A 24,630-nucleotide genomic window follows, 5' to 3' on the forward strand; every position below is an offset into this window, starting at 1 on the left:
CAGGTCTGTTGGGGAACAGCTTTTAGCCTGCAGGAGAACTTGCAAAGTCCTCCTCACTCAACAGGTCTGTTGGGGAACAGCTTGAAGCCTGCAGGAGAACTTGCAAGTCCTCCTCACTCAACAGGTCTGTTGGGGAACAGCTTGAAGCCTGCAGGAGAACTTGCAAGTCCTCCTCACTCAACATGTCTGTTGGGGAACAGCTTTTAGCCTGCAGGAGAACCTGCATGTCCTCCTCATTCAACAGGTCTGTTGCGGGAGATTTAGACACAACCCAAACCGTACCGCTGACTCAAACCATACTTTGTTTTCTGACATAGTTCCAGCAACTATGGTAACAAGGCCAACACAGCTCGGCTCGGATCAGGTCGGCTCTGTAGTATATGTGTAATGTTATAGTTTAGTACCAGGTAGACTGGACTGGGTCATGGGTTAGACAGTACAAGGTAGACAGGACTGGGTCATGGGTTAGACAGTACCAGGTAGACTGGACTGGGTCATGGGTTAGACAGTACAAGGTAGACAGGACTGGGTCATGGGTTAGACAGTACCAGGTAGACTGGACTGGGTCAGGATTAGACAGTACCAGGTAGACAGGACTGGGTCATGGGTTAGACAGTACCAGGTAGACTGGACTGGGTTAGGATTAGACAGTACCAGGTAGACTGGACTGGGTCATGGGTTAGACAGTACCAGGTAGACTGGACCATGCGTTAGACAGTACCAGGTAGGCTGGACTGGGTCATGGATTAGACAGTACCAGGTAGACTGGACTGGGCCTTGGGTTAGACAGTACCGGGTAGACTGGACTGGGTTAGGGTTAGACAGTACCAGGTAGACTGGACTGGGTCATGGGTTAGACAGTACCAGGTAGACTGGACTGGGTCATGGGTTAGACAGTACCAGGTAGACTGGACTGCGCCATGGTACTGGTGTAGACCATCTCTCTGATCAGTTCTACTGTATTGTCCAGCAGCTCAGCTGCGCTGATGTGCCTCCTGGTCTGGGGTCCGATCTGCTTGAACTGAGCCAGGAGGTCGCTGGGTCTCAGAGCACCCTCCGACAGAGATGTCTTCACCCTGGAAGGACAGAGGACAGTACCCATATTATCAGACAGACAGACAGGCAGATGAACAGACAGGCAGGCAGATGAACAGACAGGCAGACCCTAATTGGTAAATAGCATTTCTCTTTTCATAAACATCAACATGGCTTTTCACAAATAATCTGAGCAATTTACTGACGACAGTCTTCTTCTATTGGCTCACCTCTCCTTGGTGTGGGCGTAAGCAGCATTAGTACGTTCTAAAGCCCTTTTCAGAGCCTCCTCTACCAACGTAGAGGGCAGATAGGGAACCCCTGGAATTGATACAATACAATGAATAACCCAATAGAACTATTTATGCCTTGGAATGAGTCAAGGAGTAGTAGCCCTTTATAAACAGATTAGTTTATTACTCACCCAGAGCGTTGCGTAACAGGCAAGCCGCTGCACTCAACGTGTGCCGGGGTTCGTTCCAATACTCTAACAATGCTAGCAATAGGTACTCCAAAGTGCTGCACCACCTGGCGGCGCGCATGTGTAATTACCTTACTAACCACATCGCCACACTTAAAGTATAGTGAGTGCATATACATTTTAAGATACAAAATGTTCCAGAAAACTCTCTCTAACCAGGTTTCCACCCGACCTTTTTTTATGCGCGCAAAGTACACATTTGGAGTCACGCATGAACATGTGTGGCAGCCAGCTGTGTGGTCATCCCACTACAACTCGTCGGGAAAGCACACGGTCTATTAGGCTACAGAATAAATACATGATGATGAACTTCACAGGGTGGTGAAAGTCCAAGGTTGTGAGCTTGATGCTTATTTTCAATAAAATATCGAGGGTCTTATTTTGGTGACCTGAGGATCGATGCTTAACAAATACAATTATTTTTTAGCTTTTAACCATAATGTAGACGAGCCGAACCGCACTAGAGCGAACTGGCCAAGAACCAGCGTGGGAGCGTTTCCTATTTAATGCAACAGTTTCGGTAGTAATAGAGTGTAAAATGCGATTGAAACACATTTTGAATTTTAGATATCGAAACATTAAAGCATGAAAACTTAAGCAGAACATTTTTTTGTGTGCAATATGTCATCACACAATTACTTTTACATTTTTAAATCCGCAACAAGCCCGTTTGGTCCAGTGCGGATTTTAAAATATTCGAATCTGTCACCATTTGGATGGAAACCTAGCTAATGATACTGATCAATAATAACTGATATGAAATTACCCTTTATGACACTAGCCTTTATTATATTGGACGACATAATCGGTTCCCAACAATCCCTTTAATTATACAAAAGACGATCCAATGATAATTCTTGTCATAAACATGGATGACCCCCCCCCCCTTTTAAAAATGTCGGATAATCTCATGACAATATGAAGTGTTCTCAACAGGCCATTTAACACACAGAACAGTGTACCTGAGTCATTGTGAGCTAGCTCGGCTGGTGAAGCTGGGTGAGGTAGACAGCAGAGCAGAGTTAGAGACAGAACAAGTAGGAGACCCTACAACAACAAGACATAGAGGTCATCTGGGAACCCAGAACCACATTTTACACTCTGTCACAAGATCAAAATAGAGGTAGTATACTTTCAGATCAACATAGAGGTAGTACACTTTCAGATCAACATATGGCTAGTATACTTTCAGATCAACATAGAGGTAGTATACTTTCAGATCAACATAGAGGTAGTATACTTTCAGATCAACATAGAGGTAGTATACTTTCAGATCAACATAGAGGTAGTACACTTTCAGATCAACATATGGCTAGTATACTTTCAGATCAACATAGAGGTAGTATACTTTCAGATCAACATAGAGGTAGTATACTTTCAGATCAACATAGAGATAGTATAGAGGTAGTATACTTTCAGATCAACATATGGCTAGTATACTTTCAGATCAACATAGAGGTAGTATAGAGGTAGTATACTTTCAGATCAACATAGAGGTAGTATACTTTCAGATCAACATAGAGGTAGTATACTTTCAGATCAACATAGAGGTAGTACACCTTCAGATCAACATAGAGGTAGTACACCTTCAGATCAACATAGAGGTAGTATACTTTCAGATCAACATATGGCTAGTATACTTTCAGATCAACATAGAGGTAGTATACTTTCAGATCAACATAGAGGTAGTACACCTTCAGATCAACATAGAGGTAGTACACCTTCAGATCAACATAGAGGTAGTATACTTTCAGATCAACATAGAGGTAGTATACTTTCAGATCAACATAGAGGTAGTACACTTTCAGATCAACATAGAGGTAGTATACTTTCAGATCAACATAGAGGTAGTACACCTTCAGATCAACATAGAGGTAGTGCACCTTCAGATCAACATAGAGGTAGTATACTTTCAGATCAACATAGAGGTAGTACACCTTCAGATCAACATAGAGGTAGTATACTTTCAGATCAACATATGGCTAGTATACTTTCAGATCAACATAGAGGTAGTATACTTTCAGATCAACATAGAGGTAGTACACCTTCAGATCAACATAGAGGTAGTACACCTTCAGATCAACATAGAGGTAGTATACTTTCAGATCAACATAGAGGTAGTACACTTTCAGATCAACATAGAGGTAGTATACTTTCAGATCAACATAGAGGTAGTACACCTTCAGATCAACATAGAGGTAGTATACTTTCAGATCAACATAGAGGTAGTATACTTTCAGATCAACATAGAGGTAGTACACTTTCAGATCAACATAGAGGTAGTATACTTTCAGATCAACATAGAGGTAGTATACTTTCAGATCAACATAGAGGTAGTATACTTTCAGATCAACATAGAGGTAGTACACCTTCAGATCAACATAGAGGTAGTATACTTTCAGATCAACATAGAGGTAGTATACTTTCAGATCAACATAGAGGTAGTACACTTTCAGATCAACATAGAGGTAGTATACTTTCAGATCAACATAGAGGTAGTATACTTTCAGATCAACATAGAGGTAGTATACTTTCAGATCAACATAGAGGTAGTATACTTTCAGATCAACATAGAGGTAGTACACCTTCAGATCAACATAGAGGTAGTACACCTTCAGATCAACATAGAGGTAGTATACTTTCAGATCAACATAGAGGTAGTATACTTTCAGATCAACATAGAGGTAGTATACTTTCAGATCAACATAGAGGTAGTACACTTTCAGATCAACATAGAGGTAGTATACTTTCAGATCAACATAGAGGTAGTACACTTTCAGATCAACATAGAGGTAGTATACTTTCAGATCAACATAGAGGTAGTATACTTTCAGATCAACATAGAGGTAGTACACTTTCAGATCAACATAGAGGTAGTACACTTTCAGATCAACATAGAGGTAGTATACTTTCAGATCAACATAGAGGTAGTATACTTTCAGATCAACATAGAGGTAGTACACCTTCAGATCAACATAGAGGTAGTACACTTTCAGATCAACATAGAGGTAGTATACTTTCAGATCAACATAGAGGTAGTACACCTTCAGATCAACATAGAGGTAGTACACCTTCAGATCAACATAGAGGTAGTACACCTTCAGATCAACATAGAGGTAGTACACCTTCAGATCAACATAGAGGTAGTACACCTTCAGATCAACATAGAGGTAGTACACCTTCAGATCAACATAGAGGTAGTACACCTTCAGATCAACATAGAGGTAGTACACCTTCAGATCAACATAGAGGTAGTACACCTTCAGATCAACATAGAGGTAGTACACCTTCAGATCAACATAGAGGTAGTACACCTTCAGATCAACATAGAGGTAGTACACCTTCAGATCAACATAGAGGTAGTATACTTTCAGATCAACATAGAGGTAGTACACTGTCACGTCCATTTATTTTGCCTTAAAATATCGGAATGGAAAGAAGGTAAAGAAGGTAAATAAGGTAGAAGGTGACGTCCAGCCATATTTTTTTTTAAAGTCATCCTTACCATGAGTGGCATGTCCATCTATCTGTTAGTGCAGGTCTCCAAAAGAAGCAGGTCTGAATCAGGCATCAACCAGTGTTCATTTGAAGGTGCTGGCGTTTGAAACGGCTGTGTCATTTAGTACCATACAGACTTAATAACCTAAACACATTGTTTAGGAGGCCCGAATTAATAATATGTACTTTAAAGGGCACTGCTAAGCATTGTGAGTTGTAATCAACAGGTGTGTGTGTGTGGCATGTCTTCCTTTAACAGGTGAAGACTCATTTATACCCTGGCAGCACAGTCAACTTGTGTGTGTGTGTGTGTGTGTGTGTGTGTGTGTGTGTGTGTGTGTGTGTGTGTGTGTGTGTGTGTGTGTGTGTGTGTGTGTGTGTGTGTGTGTGTGTGTGTGTGTGTGTGTGTCATTAGGAATGTCCAGAATCCACTTATCAGTGTGTCTGGTGACAACTCCTCAACATCAAAGACCTCTCTGTCCGGGTCTTGTTGACCAGAACCATTTGAGCTCTTATTGCAATGCGAGAGGGGATAGATTCTTCTCAGCATTCAACCATTTTGTCTATTGACTCAATAGCAATAAATTAATCTACAGTATGTTTACATGATTAATTTTACAATCCGTAAAATGGAGTTTCTTTACGTCGTAAAGAACAGCGACATTACGGAGCATTTTGTTAAAGATGCTTGTATTTAAAAACATCCTCTTAAAAAACGTTTCCTCAAGCACCAGTATTTGGATTATAATCTCTAGATTAAACAGAACCCTATACAGACCTGTCAGATGAGGAAGGCACAACTCCAGAGACACGTGTTCCTTAGAGGAAGGCACAACTCCAGAGACACGTGTTCATTAGAGGAAGGCACAACTCCAGAGACACGTGTTCATTAGAGGAAGGCACAACTCCAGAGACACGTGTTCATTAGAGGAAGGCACAACTCCAGAGACACGTGTTCATTAGAGGAAGGCACAACTCCAGAGACACGTGTTCATTAGAGGAAGGCACAACTCCAGAGACACGTGTTCATTAGAGGAAGGCACAACTCCAGAGACACGTGTTCATTAGAGGAAGGCACAACTCCAGAGACACGTGTTCATTAGAGGAAGGCACAACTCCAGAGACACGTGTTCATTAGAGGAAGGCACAACTCCAGAGACACGTGTTCATTAGAGGAAGGCACAACTCCAGAGACACGTGTTCATTAGAGGAAGGCACAACTCCAGAGACACGTGTTCATTAGAGGAAGGCACAACTCCAGAGACACGTGTTCATTAGAGGAAGGCACAACTCCAGAGACGTGTTCATTAGAGGCGAAACAAATCTTTTTTCCCCCCCTGGGTTCATTAATGGGGTATGAAGGACACTTGTTTTAGAGAGCGACTCAACGGACCAGTAGTTTTCTTATACATCCACATGCAACAGCTATGAATTCCACTGCAAAGAATCAGGAAGCAATAATTCTAGGTGCCGATTTGACTCTTTAAAAAAACAAAAAGGCAGCTGTAATTCCGATCAGGATAAACAGCATGGAATGTAACGGTGACGTCATCCATATTATTCCACAGTCTTCAATTTATTTTTATTTTTTTTAAATCCCGTCTATCTGTTTCGCCCATCTATCTGTCTCTCTGTTCTAAACACTGAGTGTCAGTGTCTTCAGTGGCTCTGCCCAAATGTCGAAACCTTTGAATCTGATTGTCACTAAGCCAGGGGCTTCCAATGACACGACCAGGTGGGCAAGACAGGACCGGAGGAGATAGGAGATGAGTGAGTGGAGAGGATTATGCGAAGGACAGGAGGAGAAGGAGAGATAATATGAGGACTGTTTCTGGAAAATCAAGCTCATTTTTTTTTTGTTTGAGGTCAATCAAATTTGTTCCAATTGAAAATGTGATGTTTTATATTTGAGACATTCTTTTAGGAGGACATCAAGATACAACAGCAACAACTTTTCTGTACTTTCTCTCTCTCGCTGTATCTCTTTGATGTTCCAGGTGTGGATTTATCACGCACCGTTTCACGAGAAAACAAAAGACTGGTTTCATTCCAGCGTTATTTAATAGGATCTCTAATGACAGTACTACCAACACAACAACTTCACCCGCTTACACAAGAGACACTCTGCATGTGTCGTTCTCTTCTTCCACACACAGCAACATGAAAACATCCATTTATCCTGGAAGCCTTTCTCCCATTTTTAAGCATTCTTTATTTAAAGTTTGATTTGTAATAATGACAATCCGTGGATCAGATCACCATCATATATTTTATTATTCACATTAAATATTATATTAATAGACTAGAGCATTTCAATAAAATTATATTTTCACAAATGTCTTCAAAAGGATTCATTCAGGTGCTTTATAACCATGTTGCAGTAGTTTGACCCAAGGAGGAAGTCAGATATACCATCATCAGGGTTGAAAATGCATCCGAGGACCTCACAACTCAAAAACAATACTTTCAGATGATTTATAGATGAATCCCATATTTCTTCGGTAAGGCAGGGTTTTGGCAACTATAAAATATAACAACTTAAATACAGTCTTCTGTCTTGACAGTACCAGGTCAACCAGAGTCGCATTCTAGAATGTTGGTGCGGAATGGAACTCCGGAATGGTGCAACATAAATTATTATGGCCCAGTTTAAAAAGTAGTCATGAGCGGTACAACATAAATGATTAGGGCCCAGTTTAAAAAGTAGTTAGTAAGCATTGTGGTCACATTAAGGGTAATTTAACTTGTTTCGGATCAGATCGGCTCTGGATCAGATCGGGGCTGGGATCAATTGCATTTCAATTCAGTCAATTAAATTGCTTTTTTCAATGTGGATAACTGGAAATTAAATTTCCGTTTAACTGCCTGAATTGGAAATGGAATTGACCCTAACATTACTCCCCATAGCAGTTGTCCGTAATAGTTGTTCTGAATGGCGTTGGTTGAGGACCCGCTAGGCGCGTTGGTTGGTGTTGTCTCACTAAGCATGCTGGGACCAGAGGAAGCGATCACAGCGCTCCAGCATGGTCTGGATCAGAGCCCTGAGGTAGACAGGAAAAACAGAGGAACGTTAGTATCATATGTGTTTTTTGTATAACCTGGTGTGGTCTCTGGCCCTATTTGTATAACCTGGTGTTGTCTCTGGCCCTATTTGTATAACCTGGTGTTGTCTCTGGCCCTATTTGTATAACCTGGTGTGGTCTCTGGCCCTATTTGTATAACCTGGTGTTGTCTCTGGCCCTATTTGTATAACCTGGTGTTGTCTCTGGCCCTATTTGTATAACCTGGTGTGGTCTCTGGCCCTATTTGTATAACCTTGTGTGGTCTCTGGCCCTATTTGTATAACCTGGTGTGGTCTCTGGCCCTATTTGTATAACCTGGTGTTGTCTCTGGCCCTATTTGTATAACCTGGTGTGGTCTCTGGCCCTATTTGTATAACCTGGTGTTGTCTCTGGCCCTATTTGTATAACCTGGTGTGGTCTCTGGCCCTATTTGTATAACCTGGTGTGGTCTCTGGCCCTATTTGTATAACCTGGTGTGGTCTCTGGCCCTATTTGTATAACCTGGTGTTGTCTCTGGCCCTATTTGTATAACCTGGTGTGGTCTCTGGCCCTATTTGTATAACCTTGTGTGGTCTCTGGCCCTATTTGTATAACCTTGTGTGGTCTCTGGCCCTATTTGTATAACCTGGTGTGGTCTCTGGCCCTATTTGTATAACCTGGTGTGGTCTCTGGCCCTATTTGTATAACCTGGTGTGGTCTCTGGCCCTATTTGTATAACCTGGTGTGGTCTCTGGCCCTATTTGTATAACCTTGTGTGGTCTCTGGCCCTATTTGTATAACCTGGTGTGGTCTCTGGCCCTATTTGTATAACCTGGTGTTGTCTCTGGCCCTATTTGTATAACCTGGTGTTGTCTAAGGCCCTATTTGTATAACCTTGTGTTGTCTAGGGGATGATTGTTATGATATCAATCAATGACATGTTTTCTTTAACTAGCTGATCATAGTCCCTGGTATCCTTGTCCTTGGTATCATGTATCACAGTCCCTGGTATCTGGTATAATAGTCCCTGGTATCATAGTCCCTGGTATCTGTTATCATCGTCCCTGGTATCATAGTCCCTGGTATCTGGTATCATAGTCCCTGGTATAATAGTCCCTGGTATCTGTTATCATCGTCCCTGGTATCATAGTCCCTGGTATCTGGTATCATAGTCCCTGGTATCTGTTACCATCGTCCCTGGTATCATAGTCCCTGGTATCATAGTCCCTGGTATCTGTTATCATCGTCCCTGGTATCATAGTCCCTGGTATCTGGTATCATAGTCCCTGGTATAATAGTCCCTGGTATCTGTTATCATCGTCCCTGGTATCATAGTCCCTGGTATCTGGTATCATAGTCCCTGGTATCTGTTACCATCGTCCCTGGTATCATAGTCCCTGGTATCTGTTATCATCGTCCCTGGTATCTGTTATCATCGTCCCTGGTATCATAGTCCCTGGTATCTGTTACCATCGTCCCTGGTATCATAGTCCCTGGTATCTGGTATCATAGTCCCTGGTATCTGGTATGATAGTCCCTGATATCATAGTCCCTGGTATCTGGTATCATAGTCCCTGGTATCTGGTATAATAGTCCCTGGTATCATAGTCCCTGGTATCTGTTATCATAGCCTCTGGTATCTTAGTCCCTGATACCACAGTCCCTGGTATCTGGTATAATAGTCCCTGGTATATGTTATCATCGTCCCTGGTATCATAGTCCCTGGTATCTGTTACCATCGTCCCTGGTATCATAGTCCCTGGTATCTGGTATCATAGTCCCTGGTATCATAGTCCCTGGTATCTGGTATCCTAGTCCCTGATACCACAGTCTCTGGTATCCTAGTCCCTGGTATCTGGTATAATAGCCTCTGGTATCTTAGTCCCTGATACCACAGTCCCTGGTATATGTTATCATCGTCCCTGGTATCATAGTCCCTGGTATCTGGTATCATAGTCCCTGATACCATAGTCCCTGGTATCATAGTCCCTGGTATCATAGTCCCTGGTATATGTTATCATAGTCCCTGCTATCTGGTATCATAGTCCCTGGTACCATAGTCCCTGGTATCTGTTATCATAGTCCCTGGTATCTGGTATCATAGTCCCTGGTATAATAGTCCCTGGTATCTGTTATCATCGTCCCTGGTATCATAGTCCCTGGTATATGTTATCATCGTCCCTGGTATCATAGTCCCTGGTATCTGTTATCATAGTCCCTGGTATCATAGTCCCTGGTATTTGGTATCATAGTCCCTGGTATCATAGTCCCTGGTATCATATTCCCTGGTATCATAGTCCCTGGTATCGGTTATAAGTGTCCCTGGTATCATAGTCCCTGGTATATGTTATCATAGTCCCTGGTATCTGGTATCCTAGTCCCTGATACCACAGTCCCTGGTATCTGGTATCATAGTCCCTGGTATCTGGTATAATAGTCCCTGGTATCATAGTCCCTGGTATCTGGTATCATAGTCCCTGGTATCTGTTATCATAGTCCCTGGTATCTTGTATCACAGTCCCTGGTATCTGGTATCATAGTCCCTGGTATCTGGTTTAATAGTCCCTGATACCACAGTCCCTGGTATCTGGTATCATAGTCCCTGATACCATGGTCCCTGGTATCTGGTATCATAGTCCCTGGTATCTGGTATCATAGTCCCTGGTATGATAGTCCCTGGTATCTTGTATCACAGTCCCTGGTATCTGGTATCATAGTCCCTGGTATCTGGTGTAATAGTCCCTGGTATCATAGTCCCTGATACCACAGTCCCTGGTATCTGGTATAATAGTCCCTGGTATATGTTATCATCGTTCCTGTTATCATAGTCCCTGGTATCTGATACCATAGTCCCTGGTATCTGTTATCATAGTCCCTGGTATGATGGTATCTGGTATCATAGTCCCTGGTATATGTTATCATCCCTGGTATCATAGTCCCTGGTATCTGTTATCATAGTCCCTGGTATCTGTTATCATCGTCCCTGGTATCATCGTCCCTGGTATCATCGTCCCTGGTATATGTTATCATCGTCCCTGGTATCATAGTCCCTGGTATCTGGTATCATAGTCCCTGGTATCATAGTCCCTGGTATCATAGTCCCTGGTATGTTATCACCGTCCCTGGTATCTGTTATCATCGTCCCTGGTATCTGTTATCATCGTCCCTGGTATCTGTTATCATCGTCCCTGGTATCTGTTATCATCGTCCCCGGTATCTGTTATCACCGTCCCTGGTATCTGTTATCGTCGTCCCTGGTATCTGTTATCGTCGTCCCTGGTATCTGTTATCATCGTCCCTGGTATCTGTTATCATCGTCCCTGGTGTCATAGTCCCTGGTATCTGTTATCATCGTCCCTGGTATCTGTTATCATCGTCCCTGGTATCTGTTATCATCATCCCTGGTATATGTTATCATCGTCCCTGGTGTCATAGTCCCTGGTGTCATAGTCCCTGGTATCTGTTATCATCGTCCCTGGTATCTGTTATCATCGTCCCTGGTATCTGTTATCATCGTCCCTGGTATGTTCCATCACCCACCTCTGTCTCTTCTCAGCCACACGGAGCAGCTCACAGACCAGGGTGGAGTGTGGCCCCAGCTCCATGTCCGACTGCATCCCCACCTCCTGTAGGGCCTCAAGGGCCCGGTCGGGGCCCACAGCCCGGGCCAGACGCAAGACCAGGTTCTCTGGAGTCACCTCTGTCTGGATATGGTCAGCTGCAGAGCCACCGTTGGTCAGGCTGGGGCTGGTCCCGTTGGAGGCTAGGGCCAGGGAAGGGGTAGGAGCCAGGGAAGGGGTAGGAGCCAGGGAAGGGGTAGGAGCCAGGGAAGGGGTAGGAGCCAGGGAAGGGGTAGGAGTCAGGGAAGGGGTAGGAGCCAGGGAAGGGGTAGGAGCCAAGGAGGGGTTGGGATCTGGGGTTGGGATATGGTCAGACGGTCTGCTGTTACTACACTGCTGAGACAGCTGGAGAAGCATCTTCCACTCATCCATGGTCTGAGGCACCATGCCTGAGAATCACACCAGGAGAGAGTTAAAGACATATAAAGAAATAAGAGCATTCAGGGTTGTGATCATGTAGACCAAATATTTACTAAACCGTAGTAGTAGTAGTACACTGAGAGGTTAATCCCTTAATTCAAATGATTACTATGACAGTCATTACCACTGGGTTCCTCCAGCAGACTCATGTCGTCCAGTCTACAGATGGTAGAGAAAGCCTCTGTACGACGTTGGAGCTCACAGCACAGGTACACATAGCCAGTCCAGTACCTGCACAGAGAACACCGTCATTATAACAGTCCTAACACAGGTACACATAGCCAGTCCAGTACCTGCACAGAGAACACAGTCATTATAACAGTCCTAACACAGGTACACATAGCCAGTCCAGTACCTGCACAGAGAACACAGTCATTATAACAGTCCTAACACAGGTACACATAGCCAGTCCAGTACCTGCACAGAGAACACAGTCATTATAACAGTCCTAACACAGGTACACATAGCCAGTCCAGTACCTGCACAGAGAACACAGTCATTATAACAGTCCTAACACAGGTACACATGGAAAAACATTAGCCTGCATTTAATGGTGACATGATATCGCCCCCCTCTGGCAGAAATCAAGTAGTGTCTCTTCACCCATGATCAGTATTTAAGTACATCACACACACACATTCAAAAGTTTGGGGGTCACTTAGAAATGTCCTTGTTGTTGAAGGAAAAGCAACTTTTTTGTCCATTAAAATAACATCAAATTGATCAGAAATACAGTGTAGACATTGTTAATGTTGTAAATGACTATTGTAGCTGGAAACGGCAGATTTTTAATGGAATATCTACATAGGTGGACAGAGGCCCATCATCAGAAACCATCACTCCTGTTCCAATGGTACGTTGTGTTAGCTAATCCAAGTTTATCATTTTAAAAAGGCTGATTGATCATTAGAAAACCCTTTTGCAATTATGTTAGCATAGCTGATAAAAGAAGCAATAAAATTGGCCTTCTGTAGACTAGTTGAGTATCTGGAGCATCAGCATTTGTGGGTTTCGATTACAGGCTCAAAATGGCCAGAAACAAAGGACTTTCTTCTGAAACTCATCAGTCTATTCTTGTTCTGAGAAATGAAGGCTATTACATGTGAGAAATTGCCAAGAAACTGAAGATCTCCCTTCAGAACAGTGCAAACTGGCTCTAACCAGAATAGAAAGAGGAGTGGGAGGCACCAGTGCACAACTGAGCAAGAGGACAAGTACATTAGAGTATCGAGATTTGAGAAACAGACGCCTCACAAGTCCTCAACTGGCAGCTTCATTAAATAGTACCCACAAAACACCAGTCTCAACGTCAACAGTGAAGAGGCAACTCCAGGATGCTGGTCTTCTAGACAGAGTTGCAAAGAAAAAGCCATATCTCAGACTGGCCAATAAAAAGAAAAGATTAAAATGTGCAAAAAAACACAGATATTGGACAGAGGAAGATTGGAAAAAAAGTATTATGGACAGACAAATCTAAGTTTGAGGTGTTCAGATCCCAAAGAAGAAGCGTCCGACTCATTGAAGACGAACTCATCGTCCTTTTTGAGGTGAGTAATCCCAGTTCTGATGTTCTGTTCTGATGTTCTGTTCTGATGTTCTGATGTTCAGTTCTGATGTTCTGTTCTGATGTTCTGTTCTGATGTTCTGTTCTGATGTCCAGAAGCTCTTTTCGGTCATAAGAGACAGTAGCAGCAACATTATGTACAAAATAAGTTACGAACAATGTGAAAAAACAAAACAAAATAGCATGGTTGGTTAAGAGCCGATAATTCTAAATAATTCACTGAGTGTCACCAGCAAAGCACCCCCACATCATCACACCTCCTCCTCCATGCTTCACGGTGGGAACCGTACATGGAGAGATCATCTGTTCACCTACTCTGCGTCTCACAAAGACACGGCGGTTGGAACCAAAAATCTCAAATTTGGACTCATCAGACCAAAGGACAGATTTCCACCAGTCTAATGTCCATTGCTCGTGTTTCTTGGTCCAAGCAAGTCTCTTCTTACTATTGGTGTTCTTCAGTAGTGGTTTCTTTGCAGAAATTTGTCCATGAAGGTCTGATTCACGCAGTCTCCTCTGAACAGTTGATGTTGAGATGCGTCTGTTACTTGAACTCTGTGAAGCATTTATTTGGGCTGCAATCTACAGGGGGTAACTCTAATGAACTTATCCTCTGCAGCAGAGGTAACTCTGGGTCTTCCTTTCCTGTGGCGGTCCTCATGAGACCCAGTTTCATCATAGCGATTGATGGTTTATGCGACTGCACTTGAAGAAACTTTAAAAGTTCTTGAAATTCTCCAGATTGACTGACTTTCATATCTTAAAGTAATGATGGACTGTCATTTCTCTGTGCTTATTTGAGCTGTTGAAGTTAGTTGAGAGAATGCCAAGAGTGTGCAAAGCTGTCAACAAGGCAAAGGGTGGCTACTTTGAAGAATCTCAAATATAACATTTTTTATTTTTTGAAACACTTTTTGGTGTGGTTAGAGCGTTGGACTAGTAACCGGAAGGTTGCAAGTTCAAACCCCCGAGCTGACAAGGTACAAATCTGTCGTTCTGCCCCTGAACAGGCAGTTAACCCACTGTTCCTAGGCCGTAATTGAAAATAAGAATTTGTTCTTAACTGACTTGCCTGGTTAAATAAAGGTAAAAAAAATAAAAAAATTCCATATGTAATTTTTCATAGTTTTTAATGTATTCACTATTATTATACAATGTAGAATGAGTAGGTGTGTCCAAACTTTCGACTGGTACTGTGTGTGTGTGTGTGTGTGTGTGTGTGTGTGTGTATACATATAGTCTTTACCCGTTGATCCTGCATGTCTCAGCCATCTTCTGTTTGGAGGCCAGGTCAGCTGGAAGGCGTATCAGGAGGGATAGGAGACGACCATAACCCCAGCTGAAGAAATGGGAGTGCCATCTCGGTTGTCCGTCTGTGGTCAGTGTGTCGCTCTTTTGAGGTGCATCGTGGGTAAGGGCCAGCCCCAGCCAATCCTGTCGCAGAGCCTCTGGTTGGAGGAGGGACCCAAGGAATGACAGTCTAAGGGAGAGAAACAGAACAGCATGGTGTTCATTAGGTACCAAATAGAAGAATGTACTGAAGCACAGAGGGATAACCTGGATTTGGGTAGTTTCTGTTGCAAAACGTTATAAAAATGTTTCCCGTTGTGTACCCTAATGAACAGCACCTGCATGTATTCATATTGATGGGCTGTGATACATTAACTCTTTAAAATGGAGAGAAAGATCTATAAAAAAACATTGTACTTCATGGTTTAGTGTAAACCTACCTTTGTTCCTCGGCCCGTGATTGGACAAGGTTGTCTAGGTAAGCCAGGAAGTGGCTATGTTTGGCCATGGCTGTGACGTCAGAGGGGAGGATTGTGGGATAGAACTGGGTGAAGGAGCGAACTGCTAACTCTCCATGTTTCTCATACAACCTACACAAAGAGGAGAGGAAGGTGATTTAGAGAACGTTATCATGAACTACAGACGAGTGAGACAGACATTATGATGCTCAGTAGGCTTAACCCTCCCTGCTGTGTTCCGGTCCAATTGGACCAATTTTTTTTTAAATAGATTTTTTAAATTTTACCTTTATTTAACTAGGAACAGTGGGTTAACTGCCTTGTTCAGGGGCAGAATGACAGATTTTTTACCTTATCAGCTCGGGGATTCGATCTTGCAACCTTTCGGTTACAAATCCAACGCTCTAACCACTAGTCTACCCTGCTGCCCCAAATTAACAAGTTCTCTCTCTGAAAAATGTAGTTAATTTAATCTGATTGTCATAAGGTTCCATGACTTTGTCCACACAGGGCATCTGAACACACAAAATACATTTTGATGAATTTCATATAAAATTTTGGGTGTTTTATTCAACTTTTGTACACCTGTGGCGTTCCTGGTCAAAAATGACCGGTCATTAGAAATGAATGGGTGAGACTACAATTAGTGTACACAATTTAGTTCAGGCATATGCCTATTCATCAGATGGACACACTTCCTCTCCTAGACCCCCACATGCATGTGTGTTTGAGCACACACACACACACACACACACACACACACACACACCTTCTTGGCTTCCATGGCAACCCCCACGGGAACCACACCCGTTGGCATTCTCACAAACAATCGCAACATTGTTTCAATAATATATAGAACTTTTCTCACAGCTCTGGTATAAAGCTTTTTTGAGGCCTTGCTCACAATTCATTCTGTGGCAGCACAAAGACCAAACGATATACTGTATGTGAGGCTCTTGATCATATCTTTGATCATGACACTGGTGAGGACCAGAGAGTGCTTGTTAAACTTCGACACAAAGTAGTCTGTGATAAATAGCACAATATGTTTCATCTGAGTATTTGTTATAGTCTAAATAATCCATACATTATGCTTTTTTTACTCAAAAATTAGTAGTATGAGCTCAGGTCAATGAGGCCTACAGGCCATAAATAGCAAATAGAAGTTCAAAACTTGTAATGTTCAAAACAACTTAAGTTTATAAAAAGATCTAACACAACATTAGGTGATAATATGTATTATGGATTTATAACCAGCTATAATGGGGCGGTCATTATGGGAACAGGACAGGGAATACAGAATTAATTCACATGAAACGAACACAAGAGTGTTAAGTCACCAGATTTCTGGATGAAGCTAGTCGAAGCTGTGGTTGACTGTCGAAGCTAGGCGAAGCTGTGGTTGACTGTCGAAGCTAGGCGAAGCTGTGGTTGACTGTCGAAGCTAGTCGAAGCTGTGGTTGACTGTCGAAGCTAGTCGAAGCTGTGGTTGACTGTCGAAGCTAGTCGAAGCTGTGGTTGACTGTCGAAGCTAGTCGAAGCTGTGGTTGACTGTCGAAGCTGTGGTTGACTGTCGAAGCTGTGGTTGACTGTCGAAGCTAGTCGAAGCTGTGGTTGACTGTCGAAGCTAGTCGAAGCTGTGGTTGACTGTCGAAGCTAGTCGAAGCTGTGGTTGACTGTCGAAGCTGTGGTTGACTGTCGAAACTGTGGTTGACTGTCGAAGCTGTGGTTGACTGTCGAAGCTGTGGTTGACTGTCGAAGCTGTGGTTGACTGTCGAAGCTGTGGTTGACTGTCGAAGCTGTGGTTGACTGTCGAAGCTGTGGTTGACTGTCGAAGCTGTGGTTGACTGTCGAAGCTGTGGTTGACTGTCGAAGCTGTGGTTGACTGTCGAAGCTGTGGTTGACTGTCGAAGCTGTGGTTGACTGTCGAAGCTGTGGTTGACTGTCGAAGCTGTGGCTGTGGTTGACTGTCGAAGCTAGTCGAAGCTGTGGTTGACTGTCGAAGCTAGTCGAAGCTGTGGTTGACTGTCGAAGCTAGGCGAAGCTGTGGTTGACTGTCGAAGCTAGGCGAAGCTGTGGTTGACTGTCGAAGCTAGGCGAAGCTGTGGTTGACTGTCGAAGCTAGTCGAAGCTGTGGTTGACTGTCGAAGCTAGGCGAAGCTGTGGTTGACTGTCGAAGCTAGGCGAAGCTGTGGTTGACTGTCGAAGCTAGGCGAAGCTGTGGTTGACTGTCGAAGCTAGGCGAAGCTGTGGTTGACTGTCGAAGCTAGGCGAAGCTGTGGTTGACTGTCGAAGCTAGGCGAAGCTGTGGTTGACTGTCGAAGCTAGGCGAAGCTGTGGTTGACTGTCGAAGCTGGCGAAGCTGTGGTTGACTGTCGAAGCTAGGCGAAGCTGTGGTTGACTGTCGAAGCTAGGCGAAGCTGTGGTTGACTGTCGAAGCTAGGCGAAGCTGTGGTTGACTGTCGAAGCTAGGCGAAGCTGTGGTTGACTGGTAAAGTGATTTGAAGCTGTGGTTGACTTAAGTGAGGTGAAGCTGTGGTTGACAAATAAAGCTAGTGGTTGACTAATAAAGCTAGGTGACGCTGCGGTTGACTGTTAAGAGAGTTGAGGGGAGAGGAGGGAGAGAGTAGAGGGAAAGAGGGGAGAGAGGGAGGAGAAAGAGAGGAGAGACGGGGAGGAGGAGAGGTGAGGGAGAGAGAGGAGAGGAGAGTGGCTTATCTACCTGTGCAGGTGAGCGAGGAGCATCGGAGCGCTCCAGGGTTGTAGTTCTCTGAGACAGCGTAGAGATTTGAGCAGGTCTCCTTTCTGGATCACCTCTACCACCTTACTGGACTGGGTTAGTTCTGGCAGGGGAGAAAAGCCCTTTTAATAGTGAACGTGTGTGTGTGTGTTTCATAGAACCTGTCCATGGTACACACCTAGCATGGCCTCCATGAAGGAGATGTGGACCTCAGGCTGGTCCCCGTAGCCGAGTAGACACATCCTCCTCACCCGCTCCTGGTCCAGAAGGAAGAAGAACCGTCTCAAGAATGCATTGACCCCTACTACACCCCTCTCTTTCTGGACAACAGGGTCCCCAAAATAACCCAGCTCCAGGTACAGAGTGGCCAGCTGGGTAAGGTGAGCCTGGAGGTCTGGGGGGAGAGGTTTGGGGGACCACACCCTCAGGTTCTCTTCAGTGGAGGCCTCGTCAGGTCTGTGATGGTCCTGAGCCTCTCTCTGGTCCTCTTGTCCTCCATTTTGTTGTGGGGAATCCTCTCCTCTCTTCCCTTCCTCCTGGCCCTCAGGAGAGCTCGAGGGGATCTCAGACTGAACGTTCTCTGGACGGTTGTCTGCAGCATCTTCCGTCTCCTCCTCCTCACCAGCTGGACTCTGCTTTCCCAGACCTAGATCCAGCTCAGGACCTAGAACCCTCTCCAACACAGGGATCCACTCCTGTAGAGTTTCTTTGAGACAGGCTGGGTCCAACAGAACCAAGGGATCCTGGATCTGAGAGCTAAGATGGGTACAATACATGGAACATTAAAAACCCCATGTTCACTTAAAAGGGTATTATAAATCAGACTCGCTATACATCTTTTATTTGGCAAGTCAGACAAGTCAGTTTTAAGAACAAATTCTCCTTTACAATGACAGCCTACCGGGGAAGTGGGTTAACTGCCTTGTTCAGGGGCAGAACAACAGATTTCTACCTTGTCAACTCGGGGATTCGATCTAGCAACATTTCGGTTACTGGTCCAACGCTCTAACCACTAGGCCACCTGCCGTCCTAGAGGGGTATGTATCTAGTGTTACCATGTCCTAGAGGGGTATGTATCTAGTGTTACCATGTCCTAGAGGGGTATGTATCTAGGGTTACCATGTCCTAGAGGGGTATGTATCTAGGGTTACCATGTCCTAGAGGGGTATGTATCTAGGGTTACCATGTCCTAGAGGGGTATGTATCTAGGGTTACCATGTCCTAGAGGGGTATGTATCTAGGGTTACCATGTCCTAGAGGGGTATGTATCTAGGGTTACCATGTCCTAGAGGGGTATGTATCTAGGGTTACCATGTCCTAGAGGGGTATAGTGTTACCATGTCCTAGAGGGGTATGTATCTAGGGTTACCATGTCCTAGAGGGGTATGTATCTAGTGTTACCATGTCCTAGAGGGGTCTAGGGTTACCATGTCCTAGAGGGGTCTAGGGTTACCATGTCCTAGAGGGGTCTAGGGTTACCATGTCCTAGAGGGGTATGTGTCTAGGGTTACCATGTCCTAGAGGGGTATGTATCTAGTGTTACCATGTCCTAGAGGGGCATGTATCTAGTGTTACCATGTCCTAGAGGGGTCTAGTGTTACCATGTCCTAGAGGGGTCTAGGGTTACCATGTCGTAGAGGGGTCTAGGTTTACCATGTCCTAGAGGGGTATGAATCTACGGTTACCATGTCCTAGAGGGGTATGTATCTAGGGTTACCATGTCCTAGAGGGGTATGTATCTAGTGTTACCATGTCCTAGAGGGGTATGTATCTAGTGTTACCATGTCCTAGAGGGGTATGTATCTAGTGTTACCATGTCCTAGAGGGGTCTAGGGTTACCATGTCCTAGAGGGGTCTAGGGTTACCATGTCCTAGAGGGGTATGTATCTAGTGTTACCATGTCCTAGAGGGGTCTAGGGTTACCATGTCCTAGAGGGGTCTAGTGTTACCATGTCCTAGAGGGGTATGTATCTAGGTTTACCATGTCCTAGAGGGGTATGTATCTAGTGTTACCATGTCCTAGAGGGGTATGTATCTAGTGTTACCGTGTCCTAGAGGGGTATCTAGTGTTACCGTGTCCTAGAGGGGTATAGTGTTACCATGTCCTAGAGGGGTATAGTGTTACCATGTCCTAGAGGGGTATAGTGTTACCATGTCCTAGAGGGGTATGTATCTAGGGTTACCATGTCCTAGAGGGGTATGTATCTAGGGTTACCATGTCCTAGAGGGGTATGTATCTAGGGTTACCATGTCCTAGAGGGGTATGTATCTAGGGTTACCATGTCCTAGAGGGGTACGTATCTAGTGTTACCATGTCCTAGAGGGGTATCTAGGGTTACCATGTCCTAGAGGGGTATCTAGGGTACCATGTCCTAGAGGGGTATCTAGTGTTACCATGTCCTAGAGGGGTATCTAGTGTTACCATGTCCTAGAGGGGTATCTAGTGTTACCATGTCCTAGAGGGGTATGTATCTAGGGTTACCATGTCCTAGAGGGGTATAGGGTTACCATGTCCTAGAGGGGTATGTATCTAGGGTTACCATGTCCTAGAGGGGTATAGGGTTACCATGTCCTAGAGGGGTATGTATCTAGTGTTACCATGTCCTAGAGGGGTATGTATCTAGGGTTACCATGTCCTAGAGGGGTATGTATCTAGGGTTACCATGTCCTAGAGGGATATGTATCTAGGGTTACCATGTCCTAGAGGGGTATGTATCTAGTGTTACCATGTCCTAGAGGGGTATGTATCTAGGGTTACCATGTCCTAGAGGGGTATGTATCTAGTGTTACCATGTCCTAGAGGGGTATGTATCTAGTGTTACCATGTCCTAGAGGGGTATGTATCTAGTGTTACCATGTCCTAGAGGGGTATGTATCTAGTGTTACCATGTCCTAGAGGGGTATGTATCTAGTGTTACCATGTCCTAGAGGGGTATGTATCTAGTGTTACCATGTCCTAGAGGGGTATGTATCTAGGGTTACCATGTCCTAGAGGGGTATGTATCTAGGGTTACCATGTCCTAGAGGGGTATGTATCTCGTGTTACCATGTCCTAGAGGGGTATGTATCTAGGGTTACCATGTACTGTACAGTCTTGTATAATAAACAGGGTTGTAGTGTTGCTCTGTACTCACATCCCTTTCTCTGTAGCCGTTATCAGGTCCTGTTGATCCGTCTCTGCATTTCCTGGGTCCAGACACTCCCTGGGTAAAACACACCACAAGGGAAAATAAAGGGGGGGAGACAATCATTTGGTCTGGCATCAAATCCATTTCATTGCTTTGCTTTGAAAATTACGGACAGCTTCCTACTGCACGGACATCGCTAAAGCTGTCCAATACAGACTATAGACTATAGAATCAATAGTATATAGAATCAATAGTATAGATCAGTACAAGAAGAAAAAAAGCAAGCCAATATCTCAACTCACTCGTGGTCACCGTCCTCTGGGAATGGTACAGTGGTAGCTACAGCCTCCACATGTCCTTGACCCCCGTCCTTAGGGTCAGGGGGACGTGGCCAAAGGTCAGAGTTCATCTGGAGAGTGTTGATCTTCTCAGTAGTCTTCTTCACAAAACTGGAGACACTGAGGAAAAGACACACAGGACAGTTAGAATCTAGGCTGTAGTAGAAAGCTCTGCTGTGACACCAGCCCACTCTGAAATGCCACCGTCCTCTGGTCTAAAGTAGTGCCTTTATCTACGGAGTATGGAGTCGCTTATGACATAGACCCAGTAAACATTTTAGAAAAGAAAATATATATAGCCCTTTATCTTTCCTACAGGACACATCATAAGTAGAGTATCTGTAGTAAGTAAAGAATAAACAGACAAAACCATACTACAGTTTAAGGTGTCTCTACCTTCTTGCCGTTGTCTTGTGCCCAATAATGGTACCTTCATGTTTGTGCTGATACCATGTTGTTGTCATGTTGTGTTGCTACCATGTTGTTGTCATGTTGTGTTGCTACCATGTTGTTGTCATGTTGTGTTGCTACCATGTTGTTGTCATGTTGTGTTGCTACCATGTTGTTGTCATGTTGTGTTGCTACCATGTTGTTGTCATGTTGTGTTGCTACCATGTTGTTGTCATGTTGTGTTGCTACCATGTTGTTGTCATGTTGTGTTGCTGACTTGCTATGTTGTCATCTTAGGTCTCCTATGTAGTGTTGTGTCGTCTCTCTTGTTGTGATGTGTGTTTTGTCCTATATTTTACATTTGTAATCCCGGGGCCCTCGTCCCCGCAGGAGGCCTTTTGCCTTTTGGTAGGCCGCTATTATAAATAAGAATTTGTTCTTAACTGACTTGCCTGGTTAAATATAATGTTAAATAAAAACATCTTGACATTACCTGACCACAAGACATGGCAACACTGTTTTGAAATTGAAACCCTGGTACAGTCAGTGACACAGTCACATGTAACTAAGACCAGAGTAACGGTCAACACCACCTCAGTCACATGTAACTACAGACACTAAGACCAGAGTAATGGTCAACACTACAGACACTAAGACCAGAGTAACGGTCAACACTACAGACACTAAGACCAGAGTAACGGTCAACACTACCTCAGTCACATGTAACTACAGACACTAAGACCAGAGTAACGGTCAACACTACAGACACTAAGACCAGAGTAACGGTCAACACTACAGACACTAAGACCAGAGTAACGGTCAACACTACCTCAGTCACATGTAACTACAGACACTAAGACCAGAGTAACGGTCGTAACTACAGACACTAAGACCAGAGTAACGGTCAACACTACAGACACAAAGACCAGAGTAACGGTCAACACTACAGACATTAAGACCAGAGTAACAGTCGACACTATAGACACTAAGACCAGAGTAACGGTCAACACTACAGACACTAAGACCAGAGTAACGGTCGTAACTACAGACACTAAGACCAGAGTAATGGTCAACACTACAGACACTAAGACCAGAGTAACGGTCAACACTACAGACACTAAGACCAGAGTAACGGTCAACACCACCTCAGTCACATGTAACTACAGACACTAAGACCAGAGTAACGGTCAACACTACAGACACTAAGACCAGAGTAACGGTCAACACTACCTCAGTCACATGTAACTACAGACACTAAGACCAGAGTAAAGGTCGTAACTACAGACACTAAGACCAGAGTAACGGTCAACACTACAGACACGAAGACCAGAGTAACGGTCAACACTACAGACACTAAGACCAGAGTAACGGTCAACACTACAGACACTAAGACCAGAGTAACGGTCGTAACTACAGACACTAAGACCAGAGTAATGGTCAACACTACAGACACTAAGACCAGAGTAACGGTCAACACAATACAAACAGCGTAATAATGTGGAATCTGAATTGAATCGTAAGTGAAGTGAAACGTACCGAATGTATCTGTAGACGAAAGGCAATGAACGTAAGTCTTGAATAAAAACTGTTATTTAATGTGGTTGTTAGGGTTACTTCCCTTTTCCACCTATCAGAGTGAACATCTGCATTTTCATTGGTTTCACCTTGAAGCAAAGTTATTTTAAAATGACGACTTTCACTTCTCTTTCAGTCTACATACAACCTGTTAGTAAAGAACTTATTTTCACAAAGGACTAACTAGAGATATCTATATTGTGTTCATTACTAGCAACCACAAGATTTCCACACAAAGAATGATGCATGTCAACTACCAAGAACGTGTAGGCTATCAGTAGGTGATTCATAAGTTGGTTTTTAACCCCTAAGGATTTTCATTGTGGTTAATTAAAGGCTAAGTTAAATGAATATACCATAGCATTGGCCTGATAAAAGTATCACGTCACAGAGGATTCTTTAGGCTCTGTAGATGGATGTATCACCTGTCTCTGACGGCCTGCAAGGCGATGCGGGAGTGTTTGGGGCGGAATGACAGGGGGAGGTGGAACTGGTGGTTACCGCTGGGTTCAGTAACCTCCAAACCACCACCGCTCTGGGGATCTGGAGGAAGAAGGGATGGAGGGAGAGATGGAGGATGGGAGGATGAGAGAATGCAAGCAGACGATGCTGTAAAAAGTGAGAAAAAAAAAACTTTAAAAAACACACTGCCCAAAAAATATAAATAAGATGACAGTAAACACCAAAAAAAAAACTGATGTGGTAAATGTGTAGAGGATGATACTACTGGATCGGTGTCCCTAAACTGGGACGTTGTAAACAACAGCCAACTTTCTGGGAAAGACTTCTATGGACAGAAAGCTTAAATTATTGTAAATCTAACTGCCGGTGTTCTATTTACAGTAGCTATTACAGTAAGAAATAATACCATGCTATTGTTTGAGGATAATGCACATCGACAAAACACATATCACAGCAACTGGTTTGACATATTCACCTCTGGAGGGAAATAATGTACTTACATTCAGTCATCTTGCTCTGATTTGTCACCCGGAGATAAAATATAGCTTAGTTTTGCTTGATAAAATCCATTTTTATATTCAAAATGGTCG

At 43.8% G+C, this 24,630-nt stretch overlaps 2 protein-coding genes across 4 annotated transcripts in view; both read right to left on the reverse strand.

Annotated features, from left to right (window-relative positions):
• epx (eosinophil peroxidase) overlaps nt 1–1,965 on the reverse strand; it is a 28,271-nt gene extending 26,306 nt beyond the window's left edge. Inside the window, exons 1-3 of the mRNA XM_042321667.1 lie at nt 1,460–1,965; nt 1,266–1,356; nt 901–1,076 (exon numbers count right to left, since the gene is read on the reverse strand). Coding sequence (XP_042177601.1) covers nt 901–1,076; nt 1,266–1,356; nt 1,460–1,577 — 385 coding nt within the window. The 5' untranslated portion in view covers nt 1,578–1,965. The remainder of the gene's footprint in view (nt 1–900; nt 1,077–1,265; nt 1,357–1,459) is intronic.
• Nucleotides 1,966–7,264: 5,299 nt separating this feature from the next.
• Nucleotides 7,265–24,630, reverse strand: part of hps5 (HPS5 biogenesis of lysosomal organelles complex 2 subunit 2) — a 41,789-nt gene continuing 24,423 nt past the window's right edge. The window contains exons 12-21 of one of the 3 annotated variants that reach the window (XM_042321704.1): nt 24,004–24,187; nt 21,578–21,733; nt 21,282–21,350; nt 18,326–18,903; nt 18,130–18,250; nt 15,390–15,539; nt 14,906–15,139; nt 12,220–12,326; nt 11,596–12,064; nt 7,265–8,055 (exon numbers count right to left, since the gene is read on the reverse strand). In XM_042321704.1, the coding sequence (XP_042177638.1) occupies nt 7,995–8,055; nt 11,596–12,064; nt 12,220–12,326; nt 14,906–15,139; nt 15,390–15,539; nt 18,130–18,250; nt 18,326–18,903; nt 21,282–21,350; nt 21,578–21,733; nt 24,004–24,187 (2,129 nt within the window). In that variant the 3' untranslated portion in view covers nt 7,265–7,994. Of the gene's footprint in view, nt 8,056–11,595; nt 12,065–12,219; nt 12,327–12,360; nt 12,575–14,905; nt 15,140–15,389; nt 15,540–18,129; nt 18,251–18,325; nt 18,904–21,281; nt 21,351–21,577; nt 21,734–24,003; nt 24,188–24,630 lie in introns of those variants that run through there. The other 2 variants (XM_042321735.1, XM_042321749.1) reach the window with 2 other exon arrangements.

This window comes from Oncorhynchus tshawytscha, linkage group LG01 (genome assembly GCF_018296145.1).
Source record: "Oncorhynchus tshawytscha isolate Ot180627B linkage group LG01, Otsh_v2.0, whole genome shotgun sequence".
NCBI lineage: Eukaryota > Metazoa > Chordata > Actinopteri > Salmoniformes > Salmonidae > Oncorhynchus > Oncorhynchus tshawytscha.